A 23,122-nucleotide genomic window follows, 5' to 3' on the forward strand; every position below is an offset into this window, starting at 1 on the left:
TTCAAATCCTCACTCTGCCAACAGTGACCTGTTTATCAACCCCTTCCCCTCAGTTTTTCCATCTATAGTTTAAAGTAATAATATGATCTTTCTCATAGGATTCTTGGTCTCTCTTAAAATCATGCAAGGGAAAAATAACAAAAAAACAAAAAACGAAAAACAAGTGAGCACTTCCTGCCACCAGTAAGACACAAGTCAACAGGTGTATTAAAATGGACTTAGGAAACTTTCGTTGTGAGCGGCATGGCAAGATCCGACGAACTTTAAAAAGTTTCCAAGAACAACAACAATAAAAATTAAATGAAATAAAAAACCTCAGGTAGTTTCAAATGTTTTATTTAGCTCTTCACCATAAATTGCATTTGCTACATAAAGCTAAATTCGGAGTTTCTGGTCAACCCACTGAAGACTTCTCATGTCACCAGACAAGTTCGGTTCCCATAAAAAGCTCCAGAATGAGAGGATTCAGAACATCTGCAGTCTGTGAACTGTAGTATTCATCCTCAGACCACATCCTGTACATTAATGGTACTAATAATAATATTAGTAATTGATTAATAATATAATGATCTCAGAAACTACAGCTGTGCCTTCATTCTGCTCAGTTTACAAACACAAAAAATAAAAACCAACTGGCGTGTGGCACTCACTTGTAACAGTACTTGGAAGGAAAGTGGAGACAGAAAGATCAGGCCTTCAAGGTCATTGTTACACCGTGAGCTCAAGGCCAGTCTGGACTACCTGGGGCCCCGTCTTCAAAAATTAAAAATAAAAAAAAAACTTAACATAACCAGCAGCATCAGCAGATGTTATCTTTGTAGACAATACTCACGCTGAGTTCTGGACAATAATGTCTCCTCCTCTGACCCAGGCACCGTTATCATTGTTTTTAAAAGCAATTAGCCTGTCGATGACAGCAGCAACACGTGGCTTGTCAGGGTCTGCATCCTGATGAGGCCGGAACCTGTGAGGTGAAAAAGTGAGCAAAGGAAATAGAAACTGTCTATGTATGCACACGCTACGGGTCAAGAGGACTTAATTCTTTATAGTTCAAATACTCAAAACAATTACATTTATTTACATGTAAGTTTCCAGGGGGAAAAAAATGCTTTCATGTATTCTTTTTTTATTTCTTCTTCTTTTGGTTTTTCAAGACAGGGTTGCTCCTTGTAACAGCCCTGGCTTTCCTGGAACTCACTTCATAGACCTGCCTGCCTCTGCTACCCAAGTGCTAGGATTAAAGGTGTGCGCCACCACTGCCTGGAGCTTTCAGTATTCTTAAAAGATTAATGTATAGAAGGCTTCTGAAAAAACACATGCACACAGAAAGACAGCCATATGCAGACCAGGCACTCCAGTACATCATCAACAAAATTTTACATTACTAACATGTGCTCACTGAAATAAATTAATCATATATTTCAACATGATTATGTTCTTAAATTGTATGCTGTTTAAATGTCTTTAGCTAGAGAGACAAATATAAACTCAGTAGATGACTTAGAAATGCCTAAACCTAAAAACCAAACTGAACTTTTTTTTTATTACAAAGACTTCATTTATTTCCTTCACTCAACAATATTTACAGAGACCTTAATGAAAAAGTCAAAAACTGGTCATACAATAACTCAGTTCCATAATGTCTACCACTTTATTTAAAACACTGTGTTTCAAAAATCAATTCACTGCTTTGAAGGAGCCTTTTGCATGTTGTTGCTGCTGTATCTATGGGCCCTTGGAAGATGCTCGAAAATGGCAATAAGGGAAGCATCTTTGTGAAAAAAACCCAGCACAGGTCTCAGGCGTGAGTCCCACATACGACACCAACCACTACTCTATACCAAGCCAGTCACATCGAAGAAGAAATGAGGTGGAAAGGGGGACTAGAAAGTCAGATCCCCTGGAGCTGGAGAAACGGGTCCTCTGTAAGAGCAGCACACACTCTGAACCACTAACGTCTCCCAGTTCCTTGATTGGTAATATTGATGACAACTTGAGAATTACAATCATTATGGAAATACATCGCTGGCCATGTCTGTGATGAATTTGCTAGACTGGGCTAACTGAAATGGGAAGACCCAGCCTAAATGCCAATGGTACCATTCCATGGGCTGGGGTCCTGGATGGAACCAAAAAGAAACAGCAAGCTGACACCAGCCTCTCTCTCTGCTCAGTGACTGTGGAGGTGGTGTGACCAGCTGCCTCACACTGTTGACACTACGCCCTCCTTCCCTGCCATGATGTCCTTCCTTAAACCGTGAACAAACATAAACCCTTCCCCCGCTTGAGTTGCTTCTTGTAAAATATTTGGTCACAACAATAACAAAAGTAACTAATACAATCACCTCCCCTGATTTAAATGTATTAATTAGTTCTAATGCACTAATTGGTTACAATGCCTCACTCCACCCCTATGAAAGAGTTTTGTGACATTCCCCAATTTCAAACCAAGTGTTCTTAAGAGTCCCCATATTTGCATTCCCACCATTTCACATCTTGAAGTCATGGAGAAAGACTCATCTGACAACCAGTAAGATAACTTCCTCCCTCAGGACAGACTGAATATATCTGCTGGGTCCTACAATCATGGTGTTTAATCCGCAGCCTGACTTATTGCTTATTTGTGCTGTCATTTTTACTAATGTCTGGATTGCATAAACACATGTGGGCACAGTCTACACATCAGTTCACATAAAATTAAACATATACCAGCTGCCAAGGATCTTGTTGTTCTTCTACAATTAGTTCTTTCCAGTTACAACTTCCTAATGGAGTCAGTCTAATTCCTTACCGATATGGATGTAAGAGAACTCATGGAGTGCAGAAGAACCATTACCATTTTCCTAGTATGCACATGTCCATCTCACAAAGACCTTCTGAAACCATAGTGGGTAGTCCAGCTGTAATGTCAACAGCTTCTTAAATACATTGACTCTTCCATTCATGCACATATATATAAATATGAACAAACATGTACTAAATATATTATGTGCCTCTGCACACATGCACACATGTGTGAGGGAAAATACATGTGGAAGCCAAATGTTCCTGTCTGCTGGCCTCCTCATTCACTCCGCACATTATTTTTTGAGACAGGGTCTCTCATTGGACCTGGGTTTTTTGTTTTGGTTTGCTTTGCTTTGCTTTGGTTTTTCGAGACAGGGTTTCTCTGTTTGGGGGCCTATCCTGGCACTAACTCTGTAGACCAGACTGGCCTCGAACTCAGAGAGATCCGCCTGCCTCTGCCTCTGGAGTGCTGGGATTAAAGGTGTGCGCCACCAACGCCGGGCTTAATGACTCAACTAGACTGCCTGTTCAGCAGTTCTCCAGGGTTCCTCTTATGTCTGGCTTTTATGTGGATGCCAGAGGCTGAACTGGCATCTCATATTTGGGAAGCAAGCACTGAGTCAGCTGAGCCTTCTCCCTGCAACCAGGTATATATTCTTTCAAAGCAGGAAAAGGAGCCAATTGTTTAATCACTTTTGTGACAACACCAAATTAACAAAGCACACCTCACTAAAACTACCAATTCTATAAGATTTTTAAAAAGCATGTATGGCCAGGTTGGTGGCTCCTGCCTATCATGCCAACATTTGGGTCACAAAGGCAGGCAGGTCCCTGTGAGTTCTAGACCAGACAGAATTCCACAATGAAACTGTCTCATACACACACAGGAAAAACAAACAAACAAACAAACAAACAAACAAAAGGGCAACTTTCCATAGCAACTTCGTTATTCTTTTGGCTTTGCCAATATGCTGATTAGTTTTTATTGTCAGCTTGATATAAAATAGAGTCACCTGGGAAGAAGTTACCTCAGTTGAGGAATTTCCTCAATCAGACTGGCCTGTTGGGCTGTCTACGGGGCATTTTTCCTGACTGTTAAGTGATGTGGGAGGACCCAGCCCACTGTGGGTGGCACTATCCCCAGGCAGGTGGGCCTGGGCCTGTAAGAGGCTGTATAAAAAGCAAGCTGAGAGAGCTGGTAAGTAACAGCATTCCTCCAGGGTCAAGCTTCAAGCTCCTGCCCTGAGCCCCTACCACTGTTGCTCTCAATGTGGACTGCAAACCCGTAAGTGGAACTAAACCCTCTCTTTCCCACGTCGCTTTTGGTCATGGTGGTTTTTTGTTTTGATTTTTCAAAACAGGGTTTTTCCATGTTGCCTTGGCCATCCTGGAACTCACTCTGTAGACCAGGCTGGCCTCCAACTCACAAGAGATCCACCTGCCTCTACCTCCCAAGTGCTGGGATTAAAGGTGTGGGCTACCATCGCACAGCTTGTTTTTTATCACAGCAATAGAAAGCAAACTGGGCCAGCCAATACTTCCTAGTTCATCACTTTACTGTCATCTGCTTGCTCCTTTTTCTTAAGTTCTTCTCCATTCTTCCTGTGTCAGGTTGCTCATCCAACAGGGTGCATCGTACCTTGGTGCCTTGTGTTTTATTTACTTAGTGTTCTTCTTGGGGCCTTCTTAATGTTCCCTGATCACTGCTCTCGAAGGTTTGGTACTTAACTTGACCTTGAGGAATCCTGATAGGTGATTCACCAAGTGCACTTTCCCTGGTTTTCTCCTGACCTCACATCTTAGCAATGTACGGCAAGCAGCCCTGCCTTGCACACTAAGTCACATTCACCAACCTCTGGTGTGGCTCCTGGTTTATTCTCTTAACTAAGCCAGTCATTATTCTTTCCAATGTCTAGCAAAAGCCTCTGCAATCTATCACCCATTCAACCTCATAATCTGCTCAATAAACTTGAGGTATTAAAAAAAAAAGTATGTTCATGGTTTCTACTGAATATGACTTCAGGTTGCCACATTATCCAGAACATTTTATTTCCACCCGAGATGTTCTGTTTGCTTTGGCTGGCCCACAGCACATGAGAGAGCCTGCTGCAACACTGACCCACATCCCAAACACATTATGTGGTTACATGGGACAGTAACACAGCCTGCCAGGAGCTGAACCTGAGACTACCAGCAAAAACCAGAGCCAGCTCAATCATCATATCTGGGATCATTCCCTTGAAATAAATCCAATGCAATGTTCCATTTGACCACTAACCATGAATTCTAGATGCTTGGGTTTTGGGGGACTGATTGGTTTTTCAGTGACTCAGACTTGTTTCCAATTGGAAACCTTTGTTAACCTCTCTTCTGTTTCGATTTCTTTCTGTAACTCCCTCTAACATCAATTTCCACCACAACAAAGGAGAAAGGCATCAACTTTCTTGGCATTTCATTAAGACAAATAAATGCCTGTGCTCAGGACTGAGACAACAGAGCAATTTCCCAAAACTCTTGCATGAGCTTTCAAAACTTCATCTCTGCATGCTGCCATCAGGAAGAACACCACGTACTTGAATCGGAACACTCTGCCCCGAGAAGATAAGCCTGGATGTAAACTGAAAAGGTGGCCCTACCTTGCACTGTTATCCAAGCAGAGGTATTCCCTTGGGTCGGCAGCACTGGAGTTGGTTGTTTTGACACCTTTGTCTACAAATAAACCCGCCTGAAAAACACAACAATCATCAAAAATGAACATAGATCCTAAGGTACATCCCACATGTATAACAAGGTGTGAAAATACTTTCAGCTTATTACTTCATCTGAAACTGGGAGTGGGGCTGGGCCCAAGAAAGCAGAGATGTTGTGAAAAGCAAGCTTTCCTGGATATTGTTAGCTTATTCATTTGGTAATTCAACAGACACTTACCTATTTACACATATAATGGTTTATATGTTAATTAGCAAGTAAAATATATTCCCTGCTGTTACTGATATAAAAACTGTCAAGGGGGAGGGGGCAGGCAATTAAACAAACAGCTATGGCCCAGTACTATAAGCATGGGACAAGGAAACAGGAGACACTGGTGGCTAAAAGGCACGGAGATGAATCATCCTAGGGGCAGGTAGAACTCCACATATGTCTCGTACATGATGCTGAAATCCTCAAGATGAGGAAGAACTGACTGAGCACAAGAATGGGCTGGGGGTGAGCACGAAGCAGCTGGAGGTCTCAGAGAAGAGCACTCACATGAGGAGTCTATACAAAAATGTCTAAGAAAAGAGATGTTGTGGAGTTAAAATTAAAGACCAAGTCCTAGATAAGACAGACAAACAAGAACAAGGGAGGGAAGAGAAGAGATGAGCACACATCGGGTCATGCACACACACACTTACACCTACCTGCACTGTCATGGCACATGACACCAAAAGTAATTAGAGACTGTTTTGAATCATACAAGTAATTTATGCCAAAGATGTAAGACAATGGGAATCTGACAAAAGCATCCATAGCAAGAAAATTTATTACAACTAAAGATGGGTTAAAGCGGGCAGAAGGGAGACATTGTTAGCCATTCAGGAGGAAAACGAAATGACCCGGGTTTGTGGCAAGGTGAGTGTGATGGCACGATATAATTGATGAACTATCTGGAGCCAGGAAAGAAAGCTTAAGGTGTTTGTTTTGTTGTTGTTTTTGATTAGGTCAAACATGGAATTAACTAGTTGTTCAGTTCACTGAAATAGAAACAGAGAAACAGGGCAAGCATAAAAAGGAAGGAGTCCATATTGAACATGATTCTAATGTGTCCATAAAACGCTGAAGTGTAACCCAGTAAGCAGCCACATAAACACAGCTGACCTGGACCTAGGGAAAGGTTTAGGAGGCCTCAACAAGCATAGCCACAGAGGCTGATCAGAGTGTGCACATTTGTGATGAGAGATCCCAACATGGCAGGTTTTTTTTCAGGACTCCAAAGATTCAATTACCTTTAGTTATAAAATATTCTGCACAATCATTCCCAAGTTTAACAAATTAAAACATAATTATATACTCAGATGTAATGCTCTTATAATTAATAAGTACATATTGCCATGTCATATGACACTAAGAATTAATGAGACAGTTTTCATATCACAAATGTAATTTGTAACCATCTCACAACAATCACATTAGTTTTTTCTTCTCTCAGTTCTTCAAGTGATCCAAAGCTTCTCAATTCTCCTAACACTTAGATGTGGGTGTCTGAGTGTTGTGTGTGCACATGTGTGTGTATGGGGGAACCTGTGTGCACATGTATAGAGGTCAGAGAAGAGTATCAGGTCCATCGCAACTCATCTTATTCTTCTGAGACAGGATCTCTCGCTGAACCTGAAACTAGGCTGGTGCCAGGAAGCCCCAGCCATCCTCTTATCTCTGTTTGCAACAGCTCTGGGGTTACAGGTGCACACAGCCACATCCAGCACTTTGACAGGTGCTTGGATCCTAACTCAGGTCTGCATGCTTGCACAACAAGCATTGTATCTACTAAACCATCTCTCTAACCCCAACACTGACATGTGTTTTAAAGGATCCTCTGATAGTCATACATGAAAATGTTAACTGAACTGTGATATGAGTCATATCACAGCAAAAGATCTAAGGATTACATATAAAAGAAGATTAAAGTGACTGTGAGCAGGAAATGAACTAAGGATATTCATCATGATGGAAGGGCGGGGTGAATGACAAATTCAGGAGTTTCTGAATGACCTTCAGGTGACTTAAATTAAGTGCAATGTTCTTCAGTGATATTCCACCATTTAATTATCTGGCAGTAGTAAGTGGCCAAAAGGCACTCAAGGAGCAATGTGGAGAGATGCAGGGAAGCAAAGCAGGGGTCTTAAGCTCCAGACATGTAACCTCTGATGTGTATGATCCCAGAAACCTCACAGTGAAGACAGGAAGGTGAGAAAGAGGGAAGGCATACAGGTGGAAAGCAAGAGACAAGAGAGGAGAGGACCAATCAGTCTATGATAGATTCACACAGATCACGCATGCAAGTCTACGCTGCGCCTTGGGATGATGCGACCAGAGACTAGCTCTTACCAGATGCCGGTCCTTGATTAGGAGTCCCAGCCACCAGAAGCCTGAGCCAAGTGAACATCTGCTCATCATAAATTACTCTGCCTGTGCCACTCTGTCACAGCAGCAAAAGGAGGAAGGCCCCATCGCTGCAGTGAATCTAGCCTGTGCAAAATACATACTTCAAAAGTCAGAAGCCTACCTTAAAATTTGAATGAACCCTGTTGTTATAAAATATTCCCAGTGGGGTGAGTTCTGGTTTCTCCAACAGCTGCATCCCACTGGATTCCCCAGTGGGTTCCTTGTGGAATAAATACCATATTCCAGCATCCTACAAATGAAAGGGCAAGGTCATTAAAAACACTATTTTTACATTTTTTTAAAAAATGTATATAATAACAGGTTTCATTATGACATTTTCATATGTGTGGATTGCTACGCCTCACTCATATTTATCCCATCCACCTCTGGCCCTCCTCCAAGCTCCCCCTCTTCCCTGTTTCCCCCCACAAACAGTTCCCTCTACTTGGATATTATATGCACAGACATGCACATACATATGTACAATCCAAATTCTTTCCATGAAGAAAATGTGTGGTATCCATCTTTCCTCCTTGCTTCCCTTCCTTGTCTCCCCTCCTTCTTCCTGACCCCTTGCTGTCTCCTCCTTTCATACCATGTATACACATATTTGTATTATATCTAGATCCTGAATATGAGAGAAAATATACAATACTGTCCTTTTATGTATATAAAGCCACCATGTGAAATGCCCTCATAAAACACTCTGTAACAAATGTTTTCCATTGTTTTATGTTCAGCATTGTGTGCAAAAAGTTGCCCACATTATAGAGCACCCCCCCACCAAGCAGTTATATCTGGTTATTTTTCTAAGCAAATACAATTTTGCTTGCAGGATTGGACAAAAGACATGGTTGGCAAATAACCAAAATCAGCTTTCCCATTATTATATGTCCAAAATGCTATGCAGATGGAGAGCCCTGCTTGCCTTCTGTATGACCGGGACAACACAGTCTTTAAGCAATGTGGTTTCTCATGTTTACCTCCAAACCTGATCAATAGATGAGTCATGCCCATTAAACAACTGTCTGCTGGCAGACAGAGCTCACTGGCTTCTTTCAAACAACTCCAATGCCCTTCCTGTTCTCAGGCAAGTTTGTGCCAACGTGGGGGAGAAAACGCCACATGTATGAATCAGGGTGCTGTCTCTCAGTGTGGGCCCTGTCTGTTTTACTGGAGGACTACTGGCCCGAACAGAACAGTTTAAAAGTTTCTGACATAAAGTGAAACAGGAAAACAGAAATAAAAGTTCTTATTAACTCTATTCCCCCCCCCTTTTTTTTTTTTTTATTTTATGGCTGAATTAATAATTAGCCCAAACTAAAGGATAAATTCACACTACGGAACATTGATAAAGCAGCTTTTTAAAACTTAAACATATAGCATAAAAAGATATTGTTTCAAATTCAGCATATGTTTATTTAGTGCCCACTATATGCTTATGTGTAGTAAGATTATTGTCAAGTAATTCACAATCTAATGGAGGAAAAAAGATAATTAAAATATGACATATGTAGTATCCTGTTAGTTGTTACTAAAGTCCTTTAGGGACACAGAGGAAACATGAAGTGTGAAAAGTATATATACCTACACACCCAAATGACTGTAATGTCAACATTTTTCCATGATCAAAGTTTACAAATGGGTCTTAAGAAAACCAACTATTCTGTAAAAACTGTTGGCCACCTCAAGATATTGGATGCAATTCGGACAGCAGAAGAAAACGTAACGGGGCTAGAGAAAAGGCTTGAGACCACACCCCTGCAAGCAGAGGGCAAAGCCAAGATGCCATGGGTTTGGGGGATGAGGGAAGTACAGGCATATAGTAGCTGTTTGCTGCCAAGCACTGTCATGTCTAAACAGGTAATAGCAGCTTGGTAAAAAGCAATGGGGTGCTGTAATGAAATGGTTTTGCCTGCTCTGGGAGAAGAAAGCCTTGACGAATGCTATCTTTACTGAAGCAGTTTTTCCAGAGAGAAGAAAAAATTCAGGAATGACCGGAAGAACATGCCTGAGACACAGCCCAAGATCAGGAGGCGTCTCACTGCCTTGCCCCAGGCTTTTCTGAGCAACTGCTCTCCTCTGTGGCCCTAGCTTCTGGCAGAACTAAGAGGAAGCAGAGCTCTGGCTGCTGACTTAAAGCAGACAAGGCTGCAGGCTTGCCTCTCTGCCCTAACTTTCCACTAAGAAAGGCTGAACACAAAGTTTCTCAGATACTTGATGGAGAAAGAATGAATGAAAATTGACATCATCGAATGTCCAGTGTCTTCCCAGTCAAAAGACAGTCTTCAAATGTGAGAGTCCTTCAAGTTACATTTCATGTAATTTCACGCAATCACAGACACAGGTTCAGAGGTTACACCTTGATGCCTCCATCCAGGTTTGCTCAAGGAACTCTCTTTAGCTCCCCTCTTATACATGTCTCAGAAATGATGGCCCACGCTCTACCCTTTTTAACATGTTGAACAACTGTGATGTGTACATATGGATATTTACATGTTACTGACTGTTCACAGACCTACACTGTAATTTTCAGCCCAGTTACAGTCTTGGTAGTTTCATTAAAAACTCATTTATATAAATCAGTAATTTTAAACTACACTCAACTATAAGGATAAAGTACTCCATGTTTATCCATGGGACAATTTCTATTTCTACCATTTAAAAACAATGGTTTTTTTGTTGTTGTTGGTGGTGGTGTTTTTGTTTGTTTTTTTTTTTTTTTTTTTTTTTTTTTTTTTTGGTCTTAGGAATTGTTCTCTTGTGTGTATATGTGCCTATTTGTCTGCTTAAACAAATTGTAGCTGAGGTTTTAGCTGACTTATCAAGATGTCCCTAAATATAACTAACCCCTGCACTTAGCAAAAAGATGTGTTCCTTGGCCAGAGTGACACAGTATTATTCTACACACTGACACATTCCCATAAAGACATGGAAATGCTTTCTTTTTTCATAAGTGCTAGAGTTGAAAGTGATGTGTTTGTCCACCAAAGATGTAAACACGAGAAACCAGAAAGATCACATATAACACGTTAACAATCCATCCTGGAGAGGCTACACTCCTAAAGAACAGCTCCCCTCTGTTCTTTCATGTGTCTTCTTCTCCAGAGAGAAGCTCCTAACTGGCAAAGATTTGGAGACTTGAAAGAACCTTCTCAGTTAGCATATTCTTCAATTAGACAAGCAGGACCAGAAAACAGTGTCACGTTTTCATCACAAACACCCCACCCATATAAGGCAGAGCAGTCACAAGCATGAAGACACCCAAGAAAGTGTCATTTACCTGGGAGCCTGCCGCTGCGTTATTGATCAGGTGGTTGTTGGGGTGGGCAATCCAGAAAGTTGAAACAGCCCTGCAAGGCATTGTTGAAGGTGATTGAAACATTCTTCCCAAAAAACCCTGTCCACTAAAATCTCCCCAGCAACAGCTTCCCCCAAAATCAAATATCTTGACCACCACACAACTCCCTGTCCACTAATTACTCACATGCAGTCTGCGGTAGGCACAGGAATGTAGTTTCCAAACACCCCGTCACGCATGACGGTGCACATGGAACTGTTCCTGTCCGTGGGAAGGAGAGTTCCTGGCTTGGTAAGAAGCCCCAGGTTGTGAAACAAAATATTTCTCTGTTCAACACCATCTTCCAAAAAGAAGCAATGACCTAGTACATCGAATCCAATGGTGTCTTTGATCTGCAGAAATGTAGGTGCAGAATGTCAATGGACACAAGACTGTTTGGGGCTTCCATGAAAAGTGATTGTATCAGACAATGTAAGTGATTTTAAAAAGACTAGGCTTCTACAGATGAAAACTCAGAATCTTCAGTAAGAGCAGTTAAAGCATAGCATGTGGTCAGACAGTTTACTTGTGTAAGATGAAGGAGTCATGATGATCACGGAGAGCTAGCATTTCAATAACAGCTGTTACAAGTCAGCACAATGTGAGGCTACTTACTAGCAAGCCATTGGTCCCATGCACAGTGATGCACCTTGAAAAACTGTGATGAATAGACAGGCCAGCCACAGACGCTGGCTGGCTGTACCCTCCTTTAGAGTCCACATCTCCGCACAGGTGAAAATGCACAGGATAGCGTCCCAGGTGCTGCTGGCCCATGTGTTTCAATTCCACATAAGAAAGATGGACTGAACTAAAATTCTTCTCTATCTACAAGAGAAAGTATTCCGAATCAAGTAGATTTCTTTTCAAGAGAGGACAAAAGCAATAAGTATGCATATGGATGGGGTCTATGGAGGAAACATATTACAACATTTTGGGGCTTGGGAGATGGATCAGTTGGTAGAATGTTTGCTATGCAAATGTAAGGGCTTGAGGACAGTCTCCAACCCCAAGTAAAGAGCTGAAAAAGGGCTGTAAATGTCTGTGATCCCAGAATTGGGGAGGCAGATATGCACCAGTCTAGCCTAACTGGTGAGTCCTAGATCCCAACGAGACCCTGTCTCAAAATCAAGGTGGCCTCCACAAACAATAAAACACACACGGGAGCACACACCACATACACACACGTACCTGCACTCCACACAAACATACATACATCAACAAGATAAGAACATTTCTTTCCCTTTTGTGTTTTACCAGACCCTCACTTGATAACTCAGCACTTTGGGGACTACAGATGAAGCGCAGTAGTAGTATTTGATTGTCTTGTGTGAGGCCCCCAATTTGATTCCCAGTACTGGGAATGGGGAAAACAGTAGTAAATGCTTCTTTATATAAGCACATGTTTCAAAGAGCAATGGGACTAACTTCTAATCAGAAATAAGGAAAAAATGAAACAAGGAAAATCACAAACTGTGTTCTTGGGGTGAGGAATGGGACTGGGTAGGATATGGAGTTGTGAGGTAGGACTGGCTTTGTTTTGTTTCATTCCTTAGACAAGGCATTGCTACGTAGCCCTGGCTGGCCTGGTACTCAGTATGTAGCTCAGGCTAGCCTCATCATTATCCTTACAGGGATCCTCCTATCTCAGCATAACAAGCCCTGAGAAGGACTAGTGCACGCCACTACACCTGCCTGTGTATCTTGTTCAAATACACGTAATACTCAACAGTGTCAGTACGGCTACGACATGACAAAACCACTGCTGAACTAAGAGAAAGATGTACTTCATCCCCATAACCACAGACCATCCTCCGTAGTGAAGAAGAGCAGCAGTGGAACTTTGTAATATGGTGACTACTAAATGCACTCACAATGAAGCCACGATAATTAATTATTAAACCAGAACAGAGGCCCTCTATACTTGGTCATTCAGAGTCTCATTTACTTTCATTTCTATACTCTCCAGCACAGCTGGATAGCTACTTATTTCTAAATCCTTCCCCGTGTTTAGTTGGTGAAAGCTCTCTTTGAAAATTCACCTATGGGAAATAAAACTCCCCTGTAATGCAAAGTTGGAGCGCTCTCACTATCTTCAAGCACTGGATTTTCAATCACACAACTAAAAATAAAGCAGTGATGCTGCACAGGCATTTCTGAAGCCAGAGATCCAGGAGCAAAGCTAATAATCTAAGGTCACCCAACACAGGAAGAGCTCAGACACTCACAGTCAAATGTGGATGAGACCCAATAACTGGGCACATAGAATACTGTCACCATGTGGTAACTGCTTGTTTTCCCTCCAGAATAAAACTCTGCACACAACCATTTTTACAGAGCCAGATTTTGATTGTGCATATTAGTATTGCCAACCATTTAGTAATATCAGGTTCTTAAGAAGCCAAGAGATTCTGAGAAATTGCAGGCATGGCTATCGAGGTCATCATAGTGTTTTCTGTGTGACTGGGTTCTTCCTGATGTATAGTTCTTAATGGATGAACTACAACAGCCAGGCTATATAAAGGCACAACTTTTTTCTTATTTATTTGTGTGTGTGCGCATGTGTGTGTGAGGGTCTTACACAGCCCAGCCCAATATAGTAGCCAAAGCTAACCTTGAATTCCTTGATGCCCCTGGTTCAGCCTCCCAAGTCTGGGATTACAGATGTATACAATCGCACCTTGCTCTCTTTTAGGTTCGTTTTGTTTTTAAACATTCTCCAATATTTAAAAAAGAATTATACTTTTAATATCCATATATATGAATAACACACACACACATACACCCTACCTAATTCCACCATTCAAAAGTTCCTTAGCAACTTAAAAATTTCTTAGTACTTAGCTACTAGGTTTCAAAAAACTCATCAGATCCTTCCACCCACCATCACATGTCCTCCAAAGGTGTCGTAATCGAAGAACTGGCATTGATTCTCAGCATAGCATGAGTCCTCCATTTCTCCTTGGATCACAATGTTCCGGGTGAGAATTCCTACCTCAGCTCTCATGTCTATCCCGTCTATGATCTCACCAACATGCAGGTACTGAGGGGTCTCTGGTGATGTGGATGGAGGAAGGATAATGTCAGAACAAAGAAAAGAAAATGAAAAACCATCCAGAAAAGCATTCTCCATCATTCGACAATCTCAAGGCATTATCTAACACTTCTGCATGTCAGACTCCCAGAAGCAGGGATCTTAAAGACTATATGTCAGTCCAACTGCCCACCCAAAGCCGGAACTCCTGCTGTTGCCCTCAGCCCCAGGCACTCGGAGAGCTTGCTCTGCGCTCTGTAGCTCAGTCCTTCCATAGTTAGCAGTGAAGGCATGGGACTGCCATAACACTTTCTCCCTAGTTCTTGCACTCATTCTGCAGCCACCCCACAGATGTCTGAAGAACCAAATGCCAAGGAATCTTACAAACAAACGCTCTTGCAGCCCTTGTTATGGCATATCACACTGTGCTTCTACTTCAAACTAAGCAATCAGCATCTGCACACTAGCCAATGGAGATTGCCCTCACACACACACACTCCCCCCCTTACTGTCTTTTAAATAGCTATCTTTCCTGGAAGTTTACAAGCAATTTCAAAGAGGTTTCTTTTCTCCTGCTGATGTTTTTCTATGAAACTCAGGAAGGAGTATGGGACTTTCCACAGAAAGTAATGATGGATGGTATCACCGTAACTTGGGAATTTCCTTTTTCTTCCCTGTATGCCTAGTATTATCAAAAGAAGAAAACTAAACAAAACATAGAGGGAAAAAAATGCCAACTCTAAGCTAAGAACTCTATTAACATTCTACTACTTCATTTTTTGTTTGTTTTTGTTTTATTTTGTTTTGTTTTGTTTTTTGAGACAGGGTTTGTCTGTATTGCTTTGGAGCCTGTCCTGGAACTCGCTCTGTAGACCAGGCTAGATTCGAACTCACAGAGATCCACCTGCCTCTGCCTCCTGTACTGGAATTAAAGCTGTGTGCCATCAACGCCCGGGTCTACTACTTCTTTTTTTTAAAGCACAAAAATTTCATACTTCAATGTTCTTTACTCAAAAACAAGCAAGTACTCCTTGAAGGATTGTCTGTAACTTTTGCTTTGTGGCATCACAGTATAATGGTAAGTATAGAAACAAGAAAGCAATGTGAAAGACAGAGTGTGCTAAAAACCCACAAGGGAAACGAGTACCAAAGGGGCTTTGGGCGGGACCCAGAGCAGAGATGGGAGTAGGAATGAGTACCTGGCAGATGCTAGCCATTCTTTCCACTCACAGCTCACAGTAAGACTCTCGCTCTGAACTGCTCTCTTCCAAAAACTGTATTACTCACAGTTACAGCAGGAGATAAAAGTCTAATCAAATTACCTTATTTGGGTCTATTTTAAATATGACTAAAGATCTCTTTTCTAGTCAAGCAAGCGGAAATTCAAAAAATACTTTCTTTCCTTAAGAAGGGCTAACATTAAACACTAGGCAGTAGTGGTGCATTCCTTTAATCCCAGCACTCAGGAGACAGAGGCAGGAGGTTCTCTGTGAATTGGAGGCCAGTTTAATCTACAAAGTGACAGTTCTAGTCTTCCACGATGGACAGGACTACACAGGAAACCCCTGTCTTAAAAAACCAAAACAATAACAGTAATAATAATAATAATAATAACAACAACAACAAAAAGACTAATATTTTAAAATTTTGTTAGTTGTTAGGTGAGTTTATTATTATCTGACAGTAAAAAAAAATAGTAAAAAACTAGAATGGACTTTAGAAAATGAGTTTGCCCATTGTCATCTTTTTCTTTTAATAAGGAAATGGAGACAAAGGAGCACTGATTAGCTGCTAGGTGTCACCATGGGGGGAACACTTCCTGTAAGGGTAGCATTCTGTCACCATCCTCTAGACTCCAGCGTTCAGTGCACTCGCCACTAAGGTCAGGGTCCATGCTGACATGGGAGTGGTCAGGAAAAAGGATTACAGGAATCAAAGGCCAAGAAAAGAGCGTGTTTCCAAAGGAGTCCAGTACCTTTAACTTTGACCTGAAAACGGCTGCACTCGGGGCACGGGAGAAGAGTGAACTCCTCTGCTTGGTACATGGAATAGTCAGTGCTGGCAACCACAATGCGGTCTCCGGCTTCCCAGCTGCTAACGTCATCCAACAGGTGAAGCTTTGCTCCATCTGCAATCTCCACCCGGAAACCTGAAAGAGAGATCCCTAAACAAAAAAACAAACAAAACAAAAAAGCATACAGGCATTAAGAGAAGTGTTTTCTTAAACAAATGAACAAATAAGTATGTGTCCCTGAGTTACAAATTAAAAACTGAAATAACTACAATTTGACCACTTTTTTTCCCCATAATGCTAGTCATTTGTCCCTAAATGATAAAAATAAGAAAAGATGGATTCTGGCCCCCAAAGGAAAAGAGTCCAAATACTACTAGCTATGTACAAATTGTTACATCAGTAAACTATTCTTTATTAGTCTGAAGATTCTCAGTGCTGACATCCTGTGCTTATTTCATCTCAGTACAAGAACTGTAATACCGCCATCCCCCAAAATATTCACATGGACCAGGAACACTTGAACAGAAGTGGTCAGACACAGAAGAGGTCTGGAATAAATGTCTGGTGGCTTTATTTGGTTCATGTCATCAGAAGTGACAGGACATTAGCACACAGACCATCTTTGTGCTAGGAATGAAAGTACACTACAAAACATGCCTCATTTCTGTGCTTTGTGCCTGCTTTAGTCATTTCTTTTAAAATTTATAAACAATAAAATCTATTTTTCCCAGTTCTAGAAGCTGTAAGGTCCAAGGTCAAGGCACCAAAGTCAGTAAAGGCTGACTTCCACATGGACGCCCCCTTCTCTTGGTTCCACATAGTGGAAGGACAAACATTTTCTGCATTCTTTGCCTAGAATGAGTTTCCACTCTTCTTCACCGCTACCCCATTTATAAAATGTTGGGAAGTTGCTGGGGAAGCAGCTGAGTAGAATGCCAGTCTGGCATATAAACTGTGCATGGATTTGGTCCCCAAGCACCTCAAACTGAAATGACAAGGAGTCTTTAAAAACTTCTGGAACATCCTTGCTGGAAGTAACCTCTGCTCTGGGCCTGGGCAAGCACTGGCATTATTTATTCCTTCCTCATCCTTGCAAGGGGCATCAGTGAAGGTAGCAGGGCAAAACCCCTTGTGTATTCACTACTCTTCCTCTTCTTCACAGTACAGGTCACTGATGTCCACCAAGTGGATAATTGTAGCGTTTGATACACTGACCTACGAGGACATGATTGTGACCTGCTTGCCTTAGCTCCTTTGGGGAACGACATAATGTAAATGATGGAAACGTCCTACTAACAGGTGGTATGGAACTTTGAATGAGAATGGCCCATGTGCTCGCATATCTGAATACTTGGATCCCAGCTGGAGGAACTATCAGAGAAGAAGTGGAGGAGTGGAGGGGGGTGTGTCACGGGTTTTGCGATTTCAAACGCCCATGCCATTACCAGTTGGCTCTCTCAGCCTCATGCTTGTCTCAAGATGTGAACTCTCACTATTGCTCCCACATGGCTGCCTGCTGCCACACCCCCACCGTGATGGTCATGGACTCTAACCCTCTGAAACCATAAGCCCCAAAGGAAATACTTTACTATATAAGTTGCTTTGGCCATGGCAGTTTATCATAACAATAAAAAAATGATTAAGATAGGTGGTATCTTCAAATACTGCCTTTCAAAGTCAAAGCTGGCGGAGAAGAACTGAAGTTCTTCTAACTTACACTTTAGTTTGTTGCATTCAGTGCAGTGTTGAAGTATTTACTATCCCTGCAATATCTGTGATTTTTAAAAAAAAATGTCATGAGCAAAAAGCTTCTCAGGGAAATGTGAACAGAATAAAAGACAGCTACTTTACTAAATGAATAAACGAGAAAACCCTCCCCAAAGACTCATGTTCAAAAAACGCTTCTCCGGCATCATCTTAACTAGCATCTTAACTTGCTAGTTAAGATGATGCTGACTCTAATGAACTGAAGAATACATCTACTACTTGAGTTGGGATTATAAAAAGACAGGAACAAGAACAATATGGATGGTCGCATAGTCTTAGTCAATTGCCCAGATAAAAATCTAACCAGGTCAAGTGATGAAGTCTGTCACTGGGGGCTAATCTGCCCTGCCTGTGTATTTTCTGCAAGGTACACATGTGTATGCATATATGCAAATACAAACAAACATTCCCAAGTAAACTTTGGGTATATTCTCAGGATGTTTCTTGGACTCACATTTACTAAGATAAATAATTCCACCAATTATTATAGATTTTTTTACAATATATCTTGTTTACAAATGAAAATGTTATAAAACAAAACAAAAAATGTTTATTTACAAACACATTTTCATTTCATATAACATATCCTTCCAAAAATAGAAACAGGAACTTAAGAACAAAGACCATCAGAAATCCCACCACAAATCATTACTCCAAATTTAAGGTTCCATTAAATAAAATCCTCCATAAAAAGTTTCACATTAAATTCCAATACTTTTTTTTCTAAATTTTGACTTTAAAGGCATTAGAATTTATTTCTCTTTTTTTAAAAAAAGTCAGAAAGGACTTGGGAACACCTTAGTGTTTGATAATTTCTCACTTTTTTCTAAGCAGAGGACAAAATCCTGCCTACAATAATCTACTCATTGAAGTCTAAAAGGAAGTGCGTTCAGTCTTGTGCTTCCTCTGGAGAATTTCCACCCTTCCAGAAAGCAGGGGTGACTGAGGAGGTCAGCCCATGGCAGATGGCATGAGTTCCACTTCCAGAAATGAGCAGCCAAGGTGACGTGGAAATTAAGGTCCCTACACAGGAAAAGCTGACTCAAACCCTGGTGTAGTTGCCTCCAGCCTGGAACTTTCCTGTAGACAGGACTGTTGAACACATACAGGCCCAAACTCGTGCTAGGGCTGGGGCTCAACACCTGTGCCTGAGACCACTATGGAGGCCTGAAGCAGGGCGTGGTCCAACTTCTCCCCCATCATTGATATTGCTTGTTCTCCAAAACCCACATTGCTCAGAAGCAATATGTGAAAAGTTCTTGTCTCATCTCAGAGATTCCATTTATTTGTTTATTTTTTTTAACATTTCATCTATGTTTTTTAAATGTATACGTGTTTCTATTACTTGTCTTAATTACTTTTCTGTTGCTGATGAAAGCAATGTAAAAAGGGGTTTGTTTCCCTCACAGTCTGAAAGAACACTACAACATGGTGGGGACCTCAAGGCAGCAGGAACTTGAAGCAGCTGTCACACTGTGTCCACCCACAGAAAGAAGAGAGGGACAAACCTGGGCAGGAAATGGTGCCACCCACCTCAATGAACCTCTCCCGCCCACGTGCCCAGGAGACAGGTGTCTGCAGAACTCATCAAGCTGACAACCAAGGTCAACTATCACACTACTTAATTAGACACTATGACTCAGGATCCAGAACACAGTCCAAGGAGGATTGCCAAAACTAAAATAGATCAGTAGCTAGTCCAGACTTCTTGAATTTACAAGACTTAAGTTTAGTAGGGAAAGCAACTCTAACTAGCTGTCAAATCTGCCAAGGTAGACTGATGTTTGAACACAGTAATGCCCCTCAGCCATCTGTCACAGTCCTTACCCATGTCTCACAGAGTTTAAACACCTTCGCCTACCTTCAATCCATTCACTATAGGCCGTCACGGAGAACCTCTGACCATCCAAGGTGTAGAATTCTCCCTGAGCCAGGGCCTTCCCACCTGTGCTGTGGTTTTCATAGTTTCTCACAGATTCGTTGCAGGAAGAACTTCCACCGTCAATGACACCGACTAAAGCCCAAGCTTGCCTAGCAGGAAAACAGCAAGCACATCTGGTTATTTGTCACAGAATGACCCAAGCCCTAGACACGGATATGGTGCGAGGCTGATTTTCAACATCTGTATTTCATTTCTCACATTTCCCATGAGGTTGCAGTTTCTAGGCTTTTGCTGAGGTACCTGACATCACAGCAGCAAATGCACCTGATTTTCAAAGACTTGTTTTTCCAGCTCTCTCAGGTGAGACAGTAATGACTATGGCATCAGTTAATCATGGACTTCCTTCCTGGACACACACATGATCATGTGTCATTCTAGACATAAATCCCCGACTGTCTCCTAAAAAGACTGCCTTCTGCTCTTTAGTGGTTGTTTTGTTTTTTGAGTCACTCACTATATGAGGTGGAAAGCCATTGAGGGAGACACTAAATGTTGTCCAAGCACCCCCCCCCCGACACACACACACACACACACACACACACACACACCTCTAATTTAGAGGTCAGTAATTATCACTCTTTTGACTGGGGTCCTACTCTTTGAAAACATGATCTAAGACATCCTGAGTATTAGCAGTTTTTAATGTCTCTGTATTTAGGCACAGTTGAGAATCAATGAGTTAGAAGAAGTTTCTAAACATCCCTGAAGCCATAGGATTGCTATCCTATAGATTTTCAGTTTCACAAACCATTCCCTGTAGAAAGCAACGTGTTTTTAAAATGCCATTGGACTTTCACAAATAACAAATATTTAATGGACTTGCCCCAGCTCGTGCCCCAAGTTAGTCAAAGAAAAAAATATAGTAACAAAAGCCAGGAAACTTGCCTTAAGCCTCCTAGTTCAAAACATGAAAAGAAAAATGTGAACTTCATACTTTGAGAAAAAAAAAAAATACCAAATGTAATCTATGCCAGACAGATGGCCAGATATTCAGAAGAAAGGTTCACTAAAGCAAGCCTATGGCCTTCTAAGTCCAGCAGCTGCCCCGGTGAGGATTAGGGGCTGAGAACCAGGCAGAGCCTTTTATACCTTCAACACAGCAGAAAGGCTCAAACAAAGAATATCGCAACTATTATCTCCCAGTAGTGAGGAGAGGAAGAATGTTAGAGGCTCCCTTTCCTGCCCAGAACTGCCTCAGCAACTATGAAACAATGTTCTGTTCTATTATCTCCAGATCCCACTTCCCCCTCCACTTGTGGGAAATTTCAATGCACTAGAACACGATTCAAAGGGGTGCCTGTTCATGTACACTGGAGACAACGTCAATATAATGGAAGGCTGGTAGACACCGTTCTAACTTCTCCATGAAATGAGTAGTGATATTTTAAAGGGAATTCAGAAGCAAAGCCAAGACAGTGACAGCCAATGGTGACACAGGATCAGAAGTAAGGATGACTCGGAAGAACGGAAGCTGTGACCGCTTACACCAGCGAACAAAGGAGGTACTCTGTGCTGTGGAATGTCATTTTAAGATGGGTTACATTCATTTATGTTGTGGATCATTTGTTTAATGATGAATGCAGAGATATGTTGCATTCTTATATGTTGCATTTGTTTAACTCTGTGAAGCTCTTGTTACTTTACCTGTCTAAAACACCTGATTGGTCTAATAAGGAGCTGAACAGCCAATAGCAAGGCAGGAGAGAGAGTTGGCAGGGCCGACAGGCAGAGACAATAAATGGGAGAAATCTGGGAAGAAGAGATTCAGGAGCAAGCAAAGGAGGACATCAGGGGCAGCCACCCAGTTACACAGCAAGCCATGGAGCAAAAAGTAAAGAAAAGAATATAGGATAAAGATAAGAGCTCAGAGGCAAAAGGTAGATGGGATAATTTAAGTTAAGAAAGGCTGGCTAAAAATAAGCCAAGGTAAGGCTGGGCATTTATAAATAAGAATAGATTTATTTGGGAGCTAGGTGTGCATGGTGCGGGCCCCCAAAAGAGCAAAAGAATGGAGTTAAACAAACAAACAAAAACTACAACTCTGTTTTGTATCTTCAATATTCTCCAAAAGGCCCACGTGTTGAAGGCTTGTTTCTAGCCTATGGGGCTACTAAAGAGTAGCTGAACCTCTAAAAGGTAATGGGGAGAGAAGAGTTGGGATGACTACTAATGGCTGTAGAGAAGTCAAGGGCACCAGCTGCTCTTCCAGAGTACCAGTCTTAATTCTAAAGGACTTGTACTATAGGAAGTGGCTTAGAACCTAGCTCCATGGGATTTGACACCCTCTTCAGGGCTCTAAGGACACACAGACACACACAGACAGACAGACAGACACACACACACACACACTTCTGGCACCCCAGGGTCCCTCTTCACACTCTGCATCCTAGGCACCATGGGCTTAGCAGCTTCACCCACCATCATAACTGTTGTAATGTTCTCTGCCTTGCCATACCTAAAGCCACAAGGCCAAGTGACCACTGACTGAAATCTCTCAAACTGTGAGCCAAGTTAACAGTCTTGAACATTTATTTTGTGAGCCACTGAAAGTTGACTAGCACAAGCATCTAAATTTGCCAAGAACATGTTTCTATTCTTTGGTCTATGCATTACAGGAACAGGTACACACACATATCAGTAGATAGGTAAAGGAACAGTTACAGAAGCACAAGCCGGAAAGCCATTTTGGTATCCACAGTAAACAAACTGTAGTATATTCATTCAATAGGAAATAAACAATAGTGGAAGGTGGGTTTAGTGGCACACGCCTTTAATCTAGAACTTGGAAGGCAGAGGAAGGTGGATCTCTATGAGTTTGAGGCCAGCCTGGCCTACATAATTCCAAGACAGCTGGAGCTACACAGTGAGACCCTATCTCAGAAAATGGATGGATGGATGGATGGATGGATGGATGGATGGATGGATGGATGGATGGATGGATGGTAGTGGAAAAAAAAGCCAGCCCTATATGTGGCAATATGAAGAGCCCTCATGCAAAAATAGCCAGATACAAACTATTTAGTCTACCACCATTTATCTGAAGCTCAAAGGGGGAAGGACCTAAACCTTAGTGTGTTCCCTAATTCAGGAGGAAGCTTA

At 41.7% G+C, this 23,122-nt stretch overlaps 1 protein-coding gene across 1 annotated transcript in view; it reads right to left on the reverse strand.

Moving 5' to 3' along the window:
- LOC127233614 (cell surface hyaluronidase-like) overlaps window positions 1-23,122 on the reverse strand; it is a 70,680-nt gene that overhangs the window by 27,231 nt on the left and 20,327 nt on the right. The window contains 9 exon segments of the mRNA XM_051200156.1: window positions 833-964; window positions 5,424-5,512; window positions 8,051-8,179; window positions 11,213-11,282; window positions 11,417-11,622; window positions 11,885-12,094; window positions 14,151-14,320; window positions 16,276-16,464; window positions 19,943-20,112. Of these exon segments, the coding sequence (XP_051056113.1) occupies window positions 833-964; window positions 5,424-5,512; window positions 8,051-8,179; window positions 11,213-11,282; window positions 11,417-11,622; window positions 11,885-12,094; window positions 14,151-14,320; window positions 16,276-16,464; window positions 19,943-20,112 (1,365 nt within the window).

This window comes from Phodopus roborovskii, unplaced genomic scaffold (genome assembly GCF_943737965.1).
Source record: "Phodopus roborovskii unplaced genomic scaffold, PHOROB, whole genome shotgun sequence".
NCBI classification, from domain to species: Eukaryota; Metazoa; Chordata; class Mammalia; order Rodentia; family Cricetidae; genus Phodopus; species Phodopus roborovskii.